General features: G+C 24.4%; 1 protein-coding gene across 1 annotated transcript in view; it reads left to right on the top strand.

The window, feature by feature from the left end:
- LOC117170662 (transcription factor GAGA-like) overlaps positions 1-13,422 on the top strand; it is a 19,589-nt gene extending 6,167 nt beyond the window's left edge. The window contains exons 3-5 of the mRNA XM_033357589.1: positions 837-1,019; positions 5,991-6,231; positions 12,809-13,422. Coding sequence (XP_033213480.1) covers positions 837-1,019; positions 5,991-6,231; positions 12,809-13,422 — 1,038 coding nt within the window. The remainder of the gene's footprint in view (positions 1-836; positions 1,020-5,990; positions 6,232-12,808) is intronic.
- Positions 13,423-13,774: the final 352 nt, after the last annotated feature.

The raw sequence follows: 13,774 nt of genomic DNA, 5'->3' as shown, positions 1-13,774 counted from the left end.
TTTTTTTATACATAAAATATCGGTCTCAAACATTGAGAAATGCAAGAGCCGAAAGAAAACTACGTTTAAGTACAAAGCTTAATAATAAAAGATGTAAAAAAATATATTTCAACAATCAATTCCAACGGGCTCAGCCGGTAACGTTGTACACGAAAAAACGAAACCTGGCGGCCACTAGACGAGGCTCTAGAGAGTTCGTATTTTTGTGTACAACGTTACCGGCTGATGCCGTTGGAATTGATTGTTGAAATATATTTTTTTACATCTATTATTATTAAGCTTTGTACTTAAACGTAGTTTTCTTTCGGCTCTTGCATTTCTCAATGTTTGAGACCGATATTTTATGTATAAAAAAAGTTGGAACGTTCAAAAAATGTTGAGGTTCAGAAAAAAGATGAAATAATTTTCAGTGAAGTTGCTACCAAAATGCAGTACCTAAACGTACTTTATTGTGCTCTAATACATTTCCCAAAGTTTCAGCTCGATATTTTATTTACAAAAAAAGTTCTTAGGTTCAAAAAAACATTCAGTGAACGGAAAAAGTGAGGTCGGTAATATAGGTATTTAGCTGTGTCACATGTCCTTAAAGAAACCTGGAATCTTCAGGTAAGTTTTTTCTTCCCAGGATTTGAGTAGATACTGGTTTGTATGGTGCTAAGTTTTTAAAAATAAATTATTTTTTTTATAATTCCTAAAATTGAGGACCATACAATCCTTTCATTGTTCATTTTTGGAAATTTGATCTTTTAAATTTGCAGAAAAAATTTCGGCAATGCAGGAATTGGAAAAGTATTGCATGGCCTTAAAATTAAATGAAAATTTGATCAAATTTTCAGAGTACGCCCTGTCAACATCCAGTTGTCATGTTGGCTGGAATTGGCGCAGAGGATTTGGAAAGTATCCTCGAATTTATTTATCGAGGAGAAGTTAGCGTCGAACCTTCACATTTGCCGTCGTTGTTACAAGCGGCCCATTGCTTGGGAATGCACGGATTACCGCCGCCAACCGTGTTAAATAATGTATGTGATATTAAAGATTTTTTAATTTTGAACTTGAACAGGGTGGCCATTAACCGGAAAACTCGGAAATTAGCCTCAAATGTTGAGCACCGGGAAATAGCGGGCATTTTTTTTTAACCGGGAATTTTTCCGATTTTTATTTTACTTTTGCAATAAATATCACCAATCATTGTTTGGTAGAAGATTAATATTTTTTATGTTATAAGTGAATTATTTTTAATTAAAAAGGTGACTATTATATTTTTTTATTCAAAATTTATCTCTTTTGGTCATAAATTTTACTATTGGGTTGAGAATTGATTAATTTGATAAAATTGAAATATTTCATTAAACACTTTTATTTTTTGGTCGAAAGTTATTTTTTGTTTTATTTGAAAAGTCAACTATTATATTTTTTATTAATTAATTTTTTTTGTTAAAAATTCTACTATTTTATTAAAAACTTAATTATTTTGTTTCAAAATTCAACAATTTTCTTGAAAAGTAATTTTTTTTTTGGTTGAAAATTCAACTGTTTTGTTGAACTTTTGTCTTTTTTGATCAAAAATCCATGTTTTTCGATTAAAAATGAATCTTCTTGTAGAAAAGTAATCTTTTTCGGTTGAAAGTGATTTTTTTTTATTGAAAAGTCTATTATACTTTTTAATTTAAAATTCTTTTCGTTCGGTTAAAAATTCTACTATTTTTGAAAAAAAGTAATATTTTTAATAAAAAATTGAACTTTTTTGTTAAAAATTCGTCTTTTTGGATAGAAAATTCTCCTTTTGGATTGGAAATTCATCTTTTCTTACTCCAGAATTACATTTATTATATTTTTGGTAAATTATTTTTTTATTTGATAAAATTGTATCATTTGATTGAAAATTTAATTATTTTGGTAAAAATTCAACTATTTGATCAACAAGTCCTATTTTTTATTTAAAAGTTCATTCTTTTCAATTATAAAGTCTACTATTTTTTGTATAAAGGTTAATTTTTTTAATTTTAAAACCCTAATGTTATATTTTTTGTTCAGAATTCATCTCTTTTAATTGAAACTTTAATTATTTTTTTGAAAATTCAACTATTTTCTCAACAAGTAATATTTTTTTGGTCAAAAATTCAACTGTATTTTTGAAGATTTTATTTTATACGAAAATGGTTCTTTTCGATTAAAAATTCATCTTTTTTAGAAAAATCTTTTTTTTTTTGGTAGAAAGTGAATTATTTTGTTTTCAGTCATTTCTATTGGTCGATAGTTCAACTATTTTGTTGAAAATTCGTCTTGTCAGATAAAAAATTCATACTTTTGGAATGAAAACTAATCGTTTGATAGAAAAATAATCTTTTTGTTTAAAATTGTATTTTTTTTTATTAAACATTAATCTCTCTTCTAAAAGATTTGTCTTTTTGACTTGAAAATTCTACTGCTTTGTTGAGCATTCATCTTTTTGGATAAAAAACTGTTCTTTTGGATTGAAAAATCTTCATTTTGTAGAAAAGTAATCTTTTTTGGGTAAAAAATTTAACTGTTTTGTTTAAAATTCGTTGTTTTCAATAGAAAAATCATCCTTTTGGATGATATTCATCTTTTGGTAGAGAAGTCACTTTTTTGGTTAAAAATTCATCTTTCGCCGTTTAAAGTTAATTATTTTTCTATTAAAAAGTCTGCTATCATACTTTGAGTCCTTTTTGATTGATTGAATAGTTGGTTGAAAATTTATTCATTTTGTCAAAAATTAAATGATTTTGTTGAAAACTCAATTATTTAAATTCATCTTTTTTGGTCGAAAATTAAGCTTTTTTGTTGAGAATTCCTCATTTTGAATAGAAAAATCGTCTTTTTTTTTTTTGGAAATTCATCTATTGGTAGACAAGTATTCTTTTTTGGTTGAAAATTCATCTTTGGTTGTTAAAATTAAGTATTTTAAATTCAAAAGTCTACTACTATATTTTTTATATAGAATTCATCTCCTTTTGTTAAAAATTCTACTATTTAGTAAAGAACTTAAATTTTTGTTCGAAAATTTAATTATTTTGTTGAAAATTCAACTAGTTTGTAAAGAATTTAATTTTTTTCTTGAAAATTCAAGTTTTTTGTTTTAATTTTACTTTTTGTATAAGAAAATGATCCATTTTTTTTGAAAATTTATCTTTGTATAGAAAAGTCTTTTTTTTTGCAGAAATCTTTTTCTTTTTTTGGTTGAAAGTGAATTTTTAAATGAAAAATTTGCTTTATTTTTTATTTAGAATTCACCTATCTAGTTACGAATTCTACTATTTGGTTGAAAAAATGATTATTTTGTAGTTGGTTGAAATTTTAGCCATTTGGTTAAAAGTTCAACATTTTTTTAAAATGTGTCTCGCTTAAAAGTTCAACTAAAAAAGTCATCTTTTTTAGTTAAAAAATAAGTTTTTTCTGTTGAAAATTCATCTTTTTGGATAGAAATTTAATGTTTTTTTTTTGAAAATTCTTTTTTTTTTTGTCGAAAAGTTTTCTTTTTTGGTTCAAAATTCATCATCTATTATTTAAATTTCATCTTTCTGGATTGAAAATAAAACTCTTCTACTAGATTTGTCTTTTTGGCTTGCAATATTAACTATTTCATCAAAAATGCATCTGTTTTGGTTGAAGTTTAATCCTTTTTGTTTGAAAATTTGATTCTTTAATTAAAGATTCATCTTCCTTGGTTGAAAATTCAGCCATTTGTTTAAAACTTTTACATTTTTTTTAATTTGTCTCTTTCGCATGAAATTTAAACTAAAAAAGTCATCTTTTTTGGTCAAAAATTCAGTTTTTTCTGTTGAAAATTCATTTTTTTTTAATAGAAATTTCATGTTCTTTTTATTGAAAATTCATTTTTTGATCGAAAAGTCTTCTTTTTGGTAGAAAATTCATGTTATGTTTTGCTGAAAATCAAGCACTACCATTTTTTGATCGGGAATTCACCTATTTCGTCAAAAAATCTACTATTTAGTCAAGAATTAAATTATTTTGTCGAAAATTTAATTATTTTGTTAAAAGTTCAAATATTTAGTTCAAAAGTCATAATTTTTCTTAAAAATTCAACAGTTTTTTTTAATTCGACTTTTGGATAGGAAAATGGTCCATTTTTATTGAAAATTAATCACTTTCTAAAAATCTTTCCTTTTTTTTATAGTAAATTGGTTTTCCATTAAACGTCTACTATTATATTTTTGATTCAGAATGCGTCAATTTTGGCTAAATATTCTACTATTTGGTTTAAAATTAAATTATTTTTTCGAAAATTAAATAATTTTGACGAAAACTTAATTATATTCTTAAAAATTCATCTTTTTTGGTACAAAATTCTGTTTTTTCTGTTGAAAATTCATCTTTATGGATAGAAATATTTTTTTTAATTGGAAAATCATTTTTTGGCCGAAAAGTAATCTTTTTTGGTTGAAAATTCATCTTCTGTTTTGCTGAAAGTCAAGTATTTCAAATTGAAAAGTGTGCTACCATTTTTTGATCTTGAATTAATCTCTTTTGTTCAAAAATATACTATTTAGTAAAGAATTTAATTATTTTTTTGAAAATTCAACTATTTAGTTAAAAAGTAATAATTTTTGTTAAAAATTCAACAGTTTATTTTTAAATTCTACTTTTTGATAGAAAAATGGTCCATTTTTATTGAAAATTAATTTTTTTTGGAAAAAAGTGAATTATTATTCAATTAAACGTCTACTATTATATTTTTGATTCGGAATTCGTCTATCTTGGCTAAATATTCTACTTTTTGTTAGAAAATTAAATCATTAAAAAAAAATTAAATCATTTTGTCGAAAACTCAATTATTTTCTTAAAAAGTCATCTTTTTTGGTCGAAAATTCATCTTTTGTTTTTAAAAGTTAAGTATGTTTAATTAAAAATTCTGCTATCATATTTTTGACCCAGAATTTATCTCTTTTGTCAAAAAATTTTACTATTTGATTAAGAATTTAATTATTTTTTCGAGAAAGTAACTATTTCATTAAAAAATTATATGTTTTGGTAAAAATTTATCTTTTGGTAGAAAAGCCATCTTTTTGGTAGAAATCTTATTTATTTTTTTTGGTTGAAAGTGAATTTTTAATTGAAAAGTCTGTTCTATTTTGCATTTAGAATTTACCTATTTGGTTGAAAAATTAATTATTTTATTGAGGATTTAATTATTTTGTCGAAAATTGAACTATTTTTTAATTTTAATTTTTGCATAGGAAAATGGTTCATTTTGATTGAAAATAAATTATTTCCTGGAAGTCTTTTTTTTTTTTTAAAGTGAATTAGTTTTCCATTAAAGGTCTACTATTCGATTTTTGATTCAGAATATGTCTTTTTTGGCTAAATATTCTCCTATTTGGTTTAAAATTTAATTAAAATCGAAATCTAAAGTCGAAAATTAAATAATTTTCTCGAAAACTCAATTATTTTCTTAAAAAGACATCTTTTTTGGTTGAAAATTCGTCTTTTTGGATAGTAATCTCTTGGTTTTTATTATTGAAAATTCATGTTTTGGTAGAAAAGTATTATTTTTTGGACGAAAATTTAGCTTTTCTTGTAGAAAGTTATCTATTTTTAATTGAAAAGTCCGCTAACATGCATCTTCTATAGTTGAAAGTTAATTCTGCTTGATTGGAAGTTAAACGGCTTTGTTAAAAATTCGCCTTTTGGGATAGAAAATTCAACTATTTGGTTAAAAATTATTTTTTTTTTTTGTAACAAACTCAATATATTTCGACTTTCAATCTCAGAAATATGGTACCTACATTAATATTTTTTAAAAGAATTCATTCCCTTATTTTATTGAAAATTTTAACGTTTAATTCTTTTCAAAATGTGTATAATAAAATAATTATCATTGCATAATAATTATTATAAACATTTAAAAATCAAACTAGAAAAATTGTTTGTTGAATTTAAAGTGGCCATCATGTTGAAGTTTATATAATTTTTGTGGAAACTATTAAAATGGTAAAATTATAATTTAGAGCGCCGAGGAAAGTCCAATTTCAGCAACGTCAAAAAACGAATCTCTGTCGCAAGAATCGCTCATTTCGCCTCTCGCTGGTCGAAAACGAAGAAAGAGTAAGAGAAGGAAATCTTCGTTAAGTTCTTCGGGAAAATTGAGAAAGGTAGAAATGGATGATGCCGGAAACAAAAGTGACACCAACATGGATTCTGTACATTCCGATTACGAGCAGAGAGATGAGGAAATGAGCAGAGAAGCTGGTAATTATTTTTATTGGTATTCAAATCTTAAATAGAGCGCTAAAAAATATGTTTTTTTCTTAAAGCAAATTTTTATTTGGAAGTACACGAAATTGTTTAATTAAAAAAAAAAATCTATACAAAAAACTTAAATTTTGAATCAAAGAAATTAATTTTGTAATGAAAAAAAAAATTAATTCCTCAACAAAGAAGATTAATATTCTACCATAAAACATGAATTTTCAAGTAAAGAAGATCAATTTGCAATCAAAAATGAAATAATTAAATTTTGAACAAAAAAAGTATTTGAATTTCTAAGCAAAAAATATGAATTCCTAATGAAAAATCTAATGGTTGATATTTTAACCATAAAATATTTTTATTTTCAACAAAAAACAGTTAAATCCAACCGAAAATTGCCAAATTTCAACAAATAAGTTGAATCCTCAATTAAAACGGGATAGTTTTCTGTCAAAGAGTTACATTTTTAGACAGAAAAGATTCAATTTCAAATTCGTCGTTTTGGGTTGTAAATTAACTTTTTTGTGGAGATTCCATATTCTTGGTTTGAAAATTTTATTTTCTTGTAAAAAATTCCTCTTTGAGGCATACTATTTTCAACCTGAAAATATGGTTAATTAACAAAAAAGTTCATTTCCAATAAAATTATTTAATTTTAAAGCCAAAGAATGAATTTTCGACTAAAAAGTTAAATTTTCCATGAAAGAACTGAATTTTTTTATCAAATAGATTTATTTTTCACCAAGGAATTTAATGTTCTGCCATAAAAGAAGAATTTTCAATAAAATAAAATAATTTTCAAATAAAGAGGATACATTTTCAATCAAACGTGATATGGTTTTATTTTCAGTTTAAAAAAATTCATTTTTAACTAACAAAAAAAAATAAGTTTTAAAAAAATATTTAAATTTTAAACAAAAAAAAGCTTTCTGAACGAAAATGATAAATCATGAATGACACCGTGATTTTTAACAAAGTAGATCTATTTTTAATTCAGTAGTAGTTGAATTTTCAACCAAAAAAGATAAATTCTTAGCAAAAAATATAATCCTTGACATTTCGAACAAATAATATTTTGATTTTAAACCAAAAACAGTTGAATTGAAACAAAAAGGATTGTTCACAAAGTAGTCGAATCCTTATTAAAAACAAATTTATTTGCAGCCAAAGAGTTGTATTTTTGAATACAAGAAATTATCTTTCTACGATAACAGATAAATTTTTAAATCAAAAATTCAATTTTTATTCAAGAGTTGAATTTTGAACTAAGATAAGTTTTTCGGCTAATAAAAAGAATTTCATCCAAAATGTTGAACTTATATGCCAAAAAGGAAATTGTTTACAAAACAGTGGAATTTTTAGCAAAAAGGTTAAATTTTTAATTAAAGAAATAATTTTTTGTAACCAGAAGTATTATTTTTTCATCAAGAAGATGAATATTTTATCAAAAAAGATGAATTTTCAACCAATTAGTTGAATATTCAAATAAAGAAGATAACTTTTCAATCAAACATGGAATAGTTCAATTTTCAGTTAAAAAAGTCTTTTTTAACATTCAATTTTTCAATTGATATTTCAACCGAAAAAGTTTTTATTTTTAACCTAAGAAATATTTTTTAGTCACTAATGATTTTTTTATTATAGAACAATTATCTTTTTGCTGAAAAATGAATTTTTTTGGTTAGAAATAAAGTTCTCTGATTGAAAATTAAATTGTTTTGAAGAAAATTCATATTTTTGGTTTGAAAATTTCACTGTTTTGAAGAAAATTCATCTTTTTGGTATAAAAAAATTCAGCATTTTTGATGACATTTTGTTTTCTTTATTGACTTGCAAAATTTTCTTGGTTGAAAATTCAACTCTTGATGAGAATTCGATTTTTTGTTTTAAAAATTAATCCGTTAACGTAGAAATTTATTTATTTTTTTTTTTTTTTGCAAAAATACAACTATTTGGTTGAAAAGGAATTTGTTTTTATTAAAGATTCAACTATTTTTATGAAATTTCATCTTTTTTGGTGGATTTAGCTGTTTTTGTTTGAATATAAATGTATTTTACTGATTTTGTTTAAAATTTATTTATTGGTTGATGATTCATTATTTTATTCCATACAACTTTTTTACGGTTCAAAATTGAACCGTTCGGTTGAAAATTATTTGTTTTTTGTTTGTTTCTCAATAACTTATTTGTTTTTTTTGATAATTAAAATGAAATAATTTCATATTTGATTGAAAATTTATCTTAGCTAGCTGAAAATCCAACTATTCGGTTGAAAATTCATGTATTTAATTGAAAATTCGTCTTTTATCATAGAATATTTATCTTATTAGATAAAATTAAATGTTTTTGGTTAAAAAATTAATTTCTTTGATTGAAAATTTATCTTTTTTATACCAAATTTTTGTTATGGCTCTAAAATTCAACAATATTGTTGTAAATTAACTTTTTTGTTAAATGAATTATATTTTCGGGTTGACAACTCAAATGTTTCATACAAAATTTGTTTTTTGGCTTGAAAATTCTAACTTTTCAATGATTATTTGTTTCATAATTGATTTAAAAATATTTCTTGTTTGTAAATTCAACTCTTCTTTAAATTGTGATTAGAGCAGAATGACGAGAAAATAATTTGAGAAGCTGGTAATCATTTATATTAATATTACAATTTTAAATAGGGTGCTAAGCAATCGGTTTTTAAAACCTTTTTTAATTGGAAGGAATTATGAAATATTTCTAATCGAAATTTTATAGTGATCAATTTCTTACATTAAAGTTTAAAAGATAAATTCTTAATGAGGAATAAAAATATTTATAACAATTATTCTTCAATTGTAAAAGTAGCTTTATATTACTGTATTTAACTATTTTATTGGTAATTGCTTTTTTTTATTAAAAAAATTTGTTTTAACTGAAAAATAACCTCTTCTATTTTTGGTTGGAAATTGAAGTATCTAGTTGAAAATTCGTTCTTTTTGGTAGAAAATTAATCTTCTTGCTTAAAAATTCATTTTTGTTCTTGTTGAAATTTTAACAATTTTTTTGCAATTTTTTCTCTCTCTCGACTTTGATTAAAACAGGATATTTTTTATTGGAAATTAATTTAATTCCATATTTTTTGTTAAAAATTCATCTGTTTGGTTGAGCATTAATTTTTTTAATTAGAAATTTAACTATTAGTTTTTTGGTTAAAAAATGATTTTTTTAAATTGAAAATTCGTCATATTTGGTAGAAATTAATATTCCAGATTGAAAATGAATCTTTTTGTTGTAAATTTGATTATTCTGGTCAAATATTCATTATTTTAGTTGAAAATTGATCCTTTTTATTCAAAATGTAACTCTTTCAATTAAAGATTCATCATTTTAGCTAAAAATTCATCAGTTTCATTGAAAATTAATTTTTTTAATTAAAAATTCTATTTTTGTGGAAAACTGATCTATTTAGTTCAAAATTGAACTATTTGGTTGGAAATGTTTTTTGTTTAAAAAATCTTCTTTGTTAGTAGAAAATTAATCTTCTTGTTTAAAAATTCATCTTTTTTGTTCTAAATTGAATTTTTCCAGTAAAATATTAATCATTTAAGTTGAAAATTCTTCTTTTTGGCTTAAAATAAAATTACTTGGTTTAAAATGACTTTTTTGTTAAAAATTCATCACTTTGGTTGAAAATATATCTCTTTGTTTTTGAAATTCAACTATTTTAGTTAAATATTCATATTTTTAACTGCAAATTCATCAATTAGGTTAAAAATTAAGGTTTTTAACTGAAAAGTTACAAATTGGTGTTTATTATTAAAAATTTTAACTATTTTACTGAGAATTCATATATTTTTTTTTTCAAAAATCGTTTTTATTTTTGTTAGAAAATAAATCTTTTTGGTTGAAAATTCAACTATTGCAGTTAAAGATTGTTCATTTAAGTTGAAAATCCAACTTTTTCGGTTAAAATTTAACAAAAAAATTAATTATTTCATTTTTGGTGGAAAATTAATCTTTTTTAGTGGAAAATTAAACTATTTCGTTGAAAATTGGCCTTTTTATTTGAAAATTCATGTATTTTGTTAAAAAGTTGTCTTTTTTGGTAGAAAATTAATCCTTTTGTCACTTAATTAACTTCGGTTCAAGTTTTTGTCTGTGGAAAATTAATTTTTTCAGCTGACAATTTAAGTATTCCATCTTAGGTTGTAAACTGACCTTTTTAATTCAAACTTCAACTAGTTGGTTAAAAATTGGTGTTTATTATTTGAAATATTAATTATTTTATTGAGAATTCATATATTTGTTTGAAAAATCTTTTTTTTTTTTTGTTAGAAAATTAATCTTTTTGGTTCTCCTTTTTTTTAATTTAACTGAAAATTTAAGTGTTCAATTTTTTGTGGAGAATTTGTATTTTTTAGTGTGAAATTCAAATACTTGGTGGGAAATTTTAACTATTTTATTGAGAATTTTTTTTGTTTTAAATCTTTTTTTTTTGTTAGAAAATTAATCTTTTAGTTTGAAAATTCAACTATTTCAGGTAAATATTTATCATTTTCGTTGACAATCCAACTTTTGTGGTTAAAATTTAACTGAAAAATTAAGTATTCCATTTTTGGTGGAAAATTGATCTTTTTTAGTGGAAAATTCAACTATTTCGTTGAGGATTGGTCTTTTTTTTTTAAGATTCATGTATTTTGTTGAAAAATTGTCTTTTTTGGTAGAAAATTAATCCTCTTGTTTGAAAATTAATCTTTTTGGTTGAGAATTCAACTATTCCAGGTAAATATTCGTCATTTTAGGTGAAAAATTGAAATCTTTATTATTTGAAATTTTAACTATTTTATTGAGAATTCATGTATTTTTTTGAAAAATCGTTTTTTTTTTTTAGAAAATTAATGTTTTTTGCTGAAAGTTCCACTATTCCATTTCAAGATCTATCATTTTAAATTAAAATGATTTCTTGAAAAATCATTTTAGATAAAAATTCAACTTTTTTTGGTTAAAATTTGACTGGAAATTTAAGTATTCCATTATTATGGAAAATTGATCTTTTTTAATCCAAAATTCAACTATTTGATTGAAAAATGTTCGTTTTAGTTAAAAATGTATTAAATTAATATTTATTAAATTAAATTGAATAAATTAATGACTTTGATTGAATTGTTTGTGGGTGGAAAATTAATTTCTTTAGCTGAAAATGCAAGTATTTCATTTTTGGTTGTAAACTGACCTTTTTAATTCAAACTTTAACTATTTGGTTAAAAACTGGTGTTTATAATTTGAAATATTGACTATTTTATTGAGAATTCATGTTTTTTTTTTTTTTTTTTTTTTTGCAAAATCGTTCTTTATTTTTGTTAGAAAATAAATCTTTTTGGTTGAAAGTTCAACTATTCCAGTTAAAGATTGATGATTTTAGTTAAAAATCCAACTTTTTCGGTTAAAATTTAACTGACAAATTAAGTATTCCATTTTTCGTGGAAAATTGATTTTTTAGTGGAAAATTCAACTATTTCGTTGAGGATTGGTCTTTTTTTTTTGAAGATTCATGTATTTTGTTGAAAAATTGTCTTTTTTGGTAGAAAATTAATCCTCTTGTTTGAAAATTAATTTTTTTGGTTGACAATGCAACTATTCCAGGTAAATATTCATCATTTTAATTGAAAATTTGAAGTCTTCATTGTTTGAAACTTTAACTATTTTATTGAGAATTCATATATTTTTGTGAAAAATTTTTTTTTTTTAGAAAATTAATATCTTTGTTTAAAAATTTAACTATTCCATTTAAAGATTTATCATTTTAGTTAAAAATTCAACTTTTTTTTGTTAAAATTTGACTGGAAATTTAAGTATTCCATTATTATGGAAAATTGATCTTTTTTAATCCAAAATTCAACTATTTGGTTGAAAAATGTTCGTTTTAGTTAAAAATGTAGTAAATTAATATTTATTAAATTAAATTGAATAAATTAATGACTTTGATTGAATTATTTGTGGGTGGAAAATTAATTTCTTTAGCTGAAAATGTAAGTATTTCATTTTTGGTTGTAAACTGACCTTTTTAATTCAAACTTCAACTATTTCGTTGAAAAGTTAACTATTAGGTTAAATGTGCATCTTTTTTTTGTAGGGTTTTAAATTGAATTTGATATAGTTCTTTCAATAATTTTACCGAAATATGTACTAAGTTTTAAGTATGCATAAGAATATAAAAAAATTTGGTTGGAATTATTATTCAAAATCATGTACTTCAGAGACAATGCCAGGAAATTGTAAATTATGTTTTTAGTATTATTTATTTAATTAATAAATGGTGTTAAAAAATTTAAGAATATTTTGCAATAAAATTTGTTAAAGTTTTCTAAATTAAACACTTTAATTGAATACCTAGAAACTGAAGAAAATAATAATAAAGTCGCTAAACTCTATGAATATTTTGAGTGGTTTCTTTAAATTTTCCGAGGATTTAAATAATCAGTAATTACCTTAAGTATTAAATAAACATTCAATTTTTGAAGCTTTCGAGTTGAAAATATTTGTTCATTTTTCATTTTCTTTCAGTGTTTCTAATTTAAATATTTAATTTTGCCTCTGCTAGGAATCAATGAACGCGAAGCAGAGCCAACTCGGCGAGATCCTTCGCCCCTAATAATTCGGCCAGTGGCAGCGAATGAAAATCCACAAGCGCAGGATTCACTTTCCGATTCCGAAGGTTCACATCTCCACAGTTTAATGCCACTCCAGCCGTATTCGCCTCTCCACATTCCTCAATTTCCCGCATCTCTGGGACTCGGATTCCCTCCAATATCTTCCATCACTCAAGCCCAAAATATCCTCGCAGCTCCAGCGATTGGCAGCTCGTCTTCTGGGAAAATAAGGGGCGCCTCCGACTGTCCAGGTGCCTGTCCACTTTGCGGAGCGACTCTGCGACAGGCACGAAACTTGAGAAGACACCTGGTCTCTTCCTGCAAGTACCGACTGAGCAGCTACGCAGGTTTGAGAAATCAGTCACCCTCGGACTCGATGATGATTGAAATTAAACCGGAGGTCGATATGGCCGGATTTTCGGCATCGGAAGGCTTCCGAATAGAGGAGAGCAATAGTTGTGAGCAGATTGTTTGCAAACCGAGTCCACTTCCTTTGACCTCGCCTCACGGATCGAATGTCGTCTCGCCAAATAAGAATCTCTCTTCTACCACAATTGCGAGATGAAATTAGCTTGAAATTAGGTGGGGGGGGGGGGGGGGGGGGGGGGGGGGGGGATTGGTGACAAATGAGAGGAAGAAATAAGGATCAAAAGGGTTTTAGAAGATTGCGAAAAGAATATATTTTCTTTGTTTAGATCTTCTCGGGCAGTTTAGTTATTTAAAGAGCGGAAAGGATTTTTTTATCGTGAAGTAGATGCCAAAAATATTTTAGTGTACTTTTCTATTTTTTTTTCTCTCTTTTTTAATGGCTTTTCGAACTTGCAAATAAAATTGGCGGAGTAGTGACAGGATGTCTACCCTTCCTGGAAAACCGGAAATTTTCAGGATTAATTTTTTTTTTTTAACTGGAATATGAA

Source organism: Belonocnema kinseyi, chromosome 1, assembly GCF_010883055.1.
Source record: "Belonocnema kinseyi isolate 2016_QV_RU_SX_M_011 chromosome 1, B_treatae_v1, whole genome shotgun sequence".
NCBI classification, from domain to species: Eukaryota; Metazoa; Arthropoda; class Insecta; order Hymenoptera; family Cynipidae; genus Belonocnema; species Belonocnema kinseyi.
This window is presented reverse-complemented; position numbering and strand designations above follow the sequence as displayed.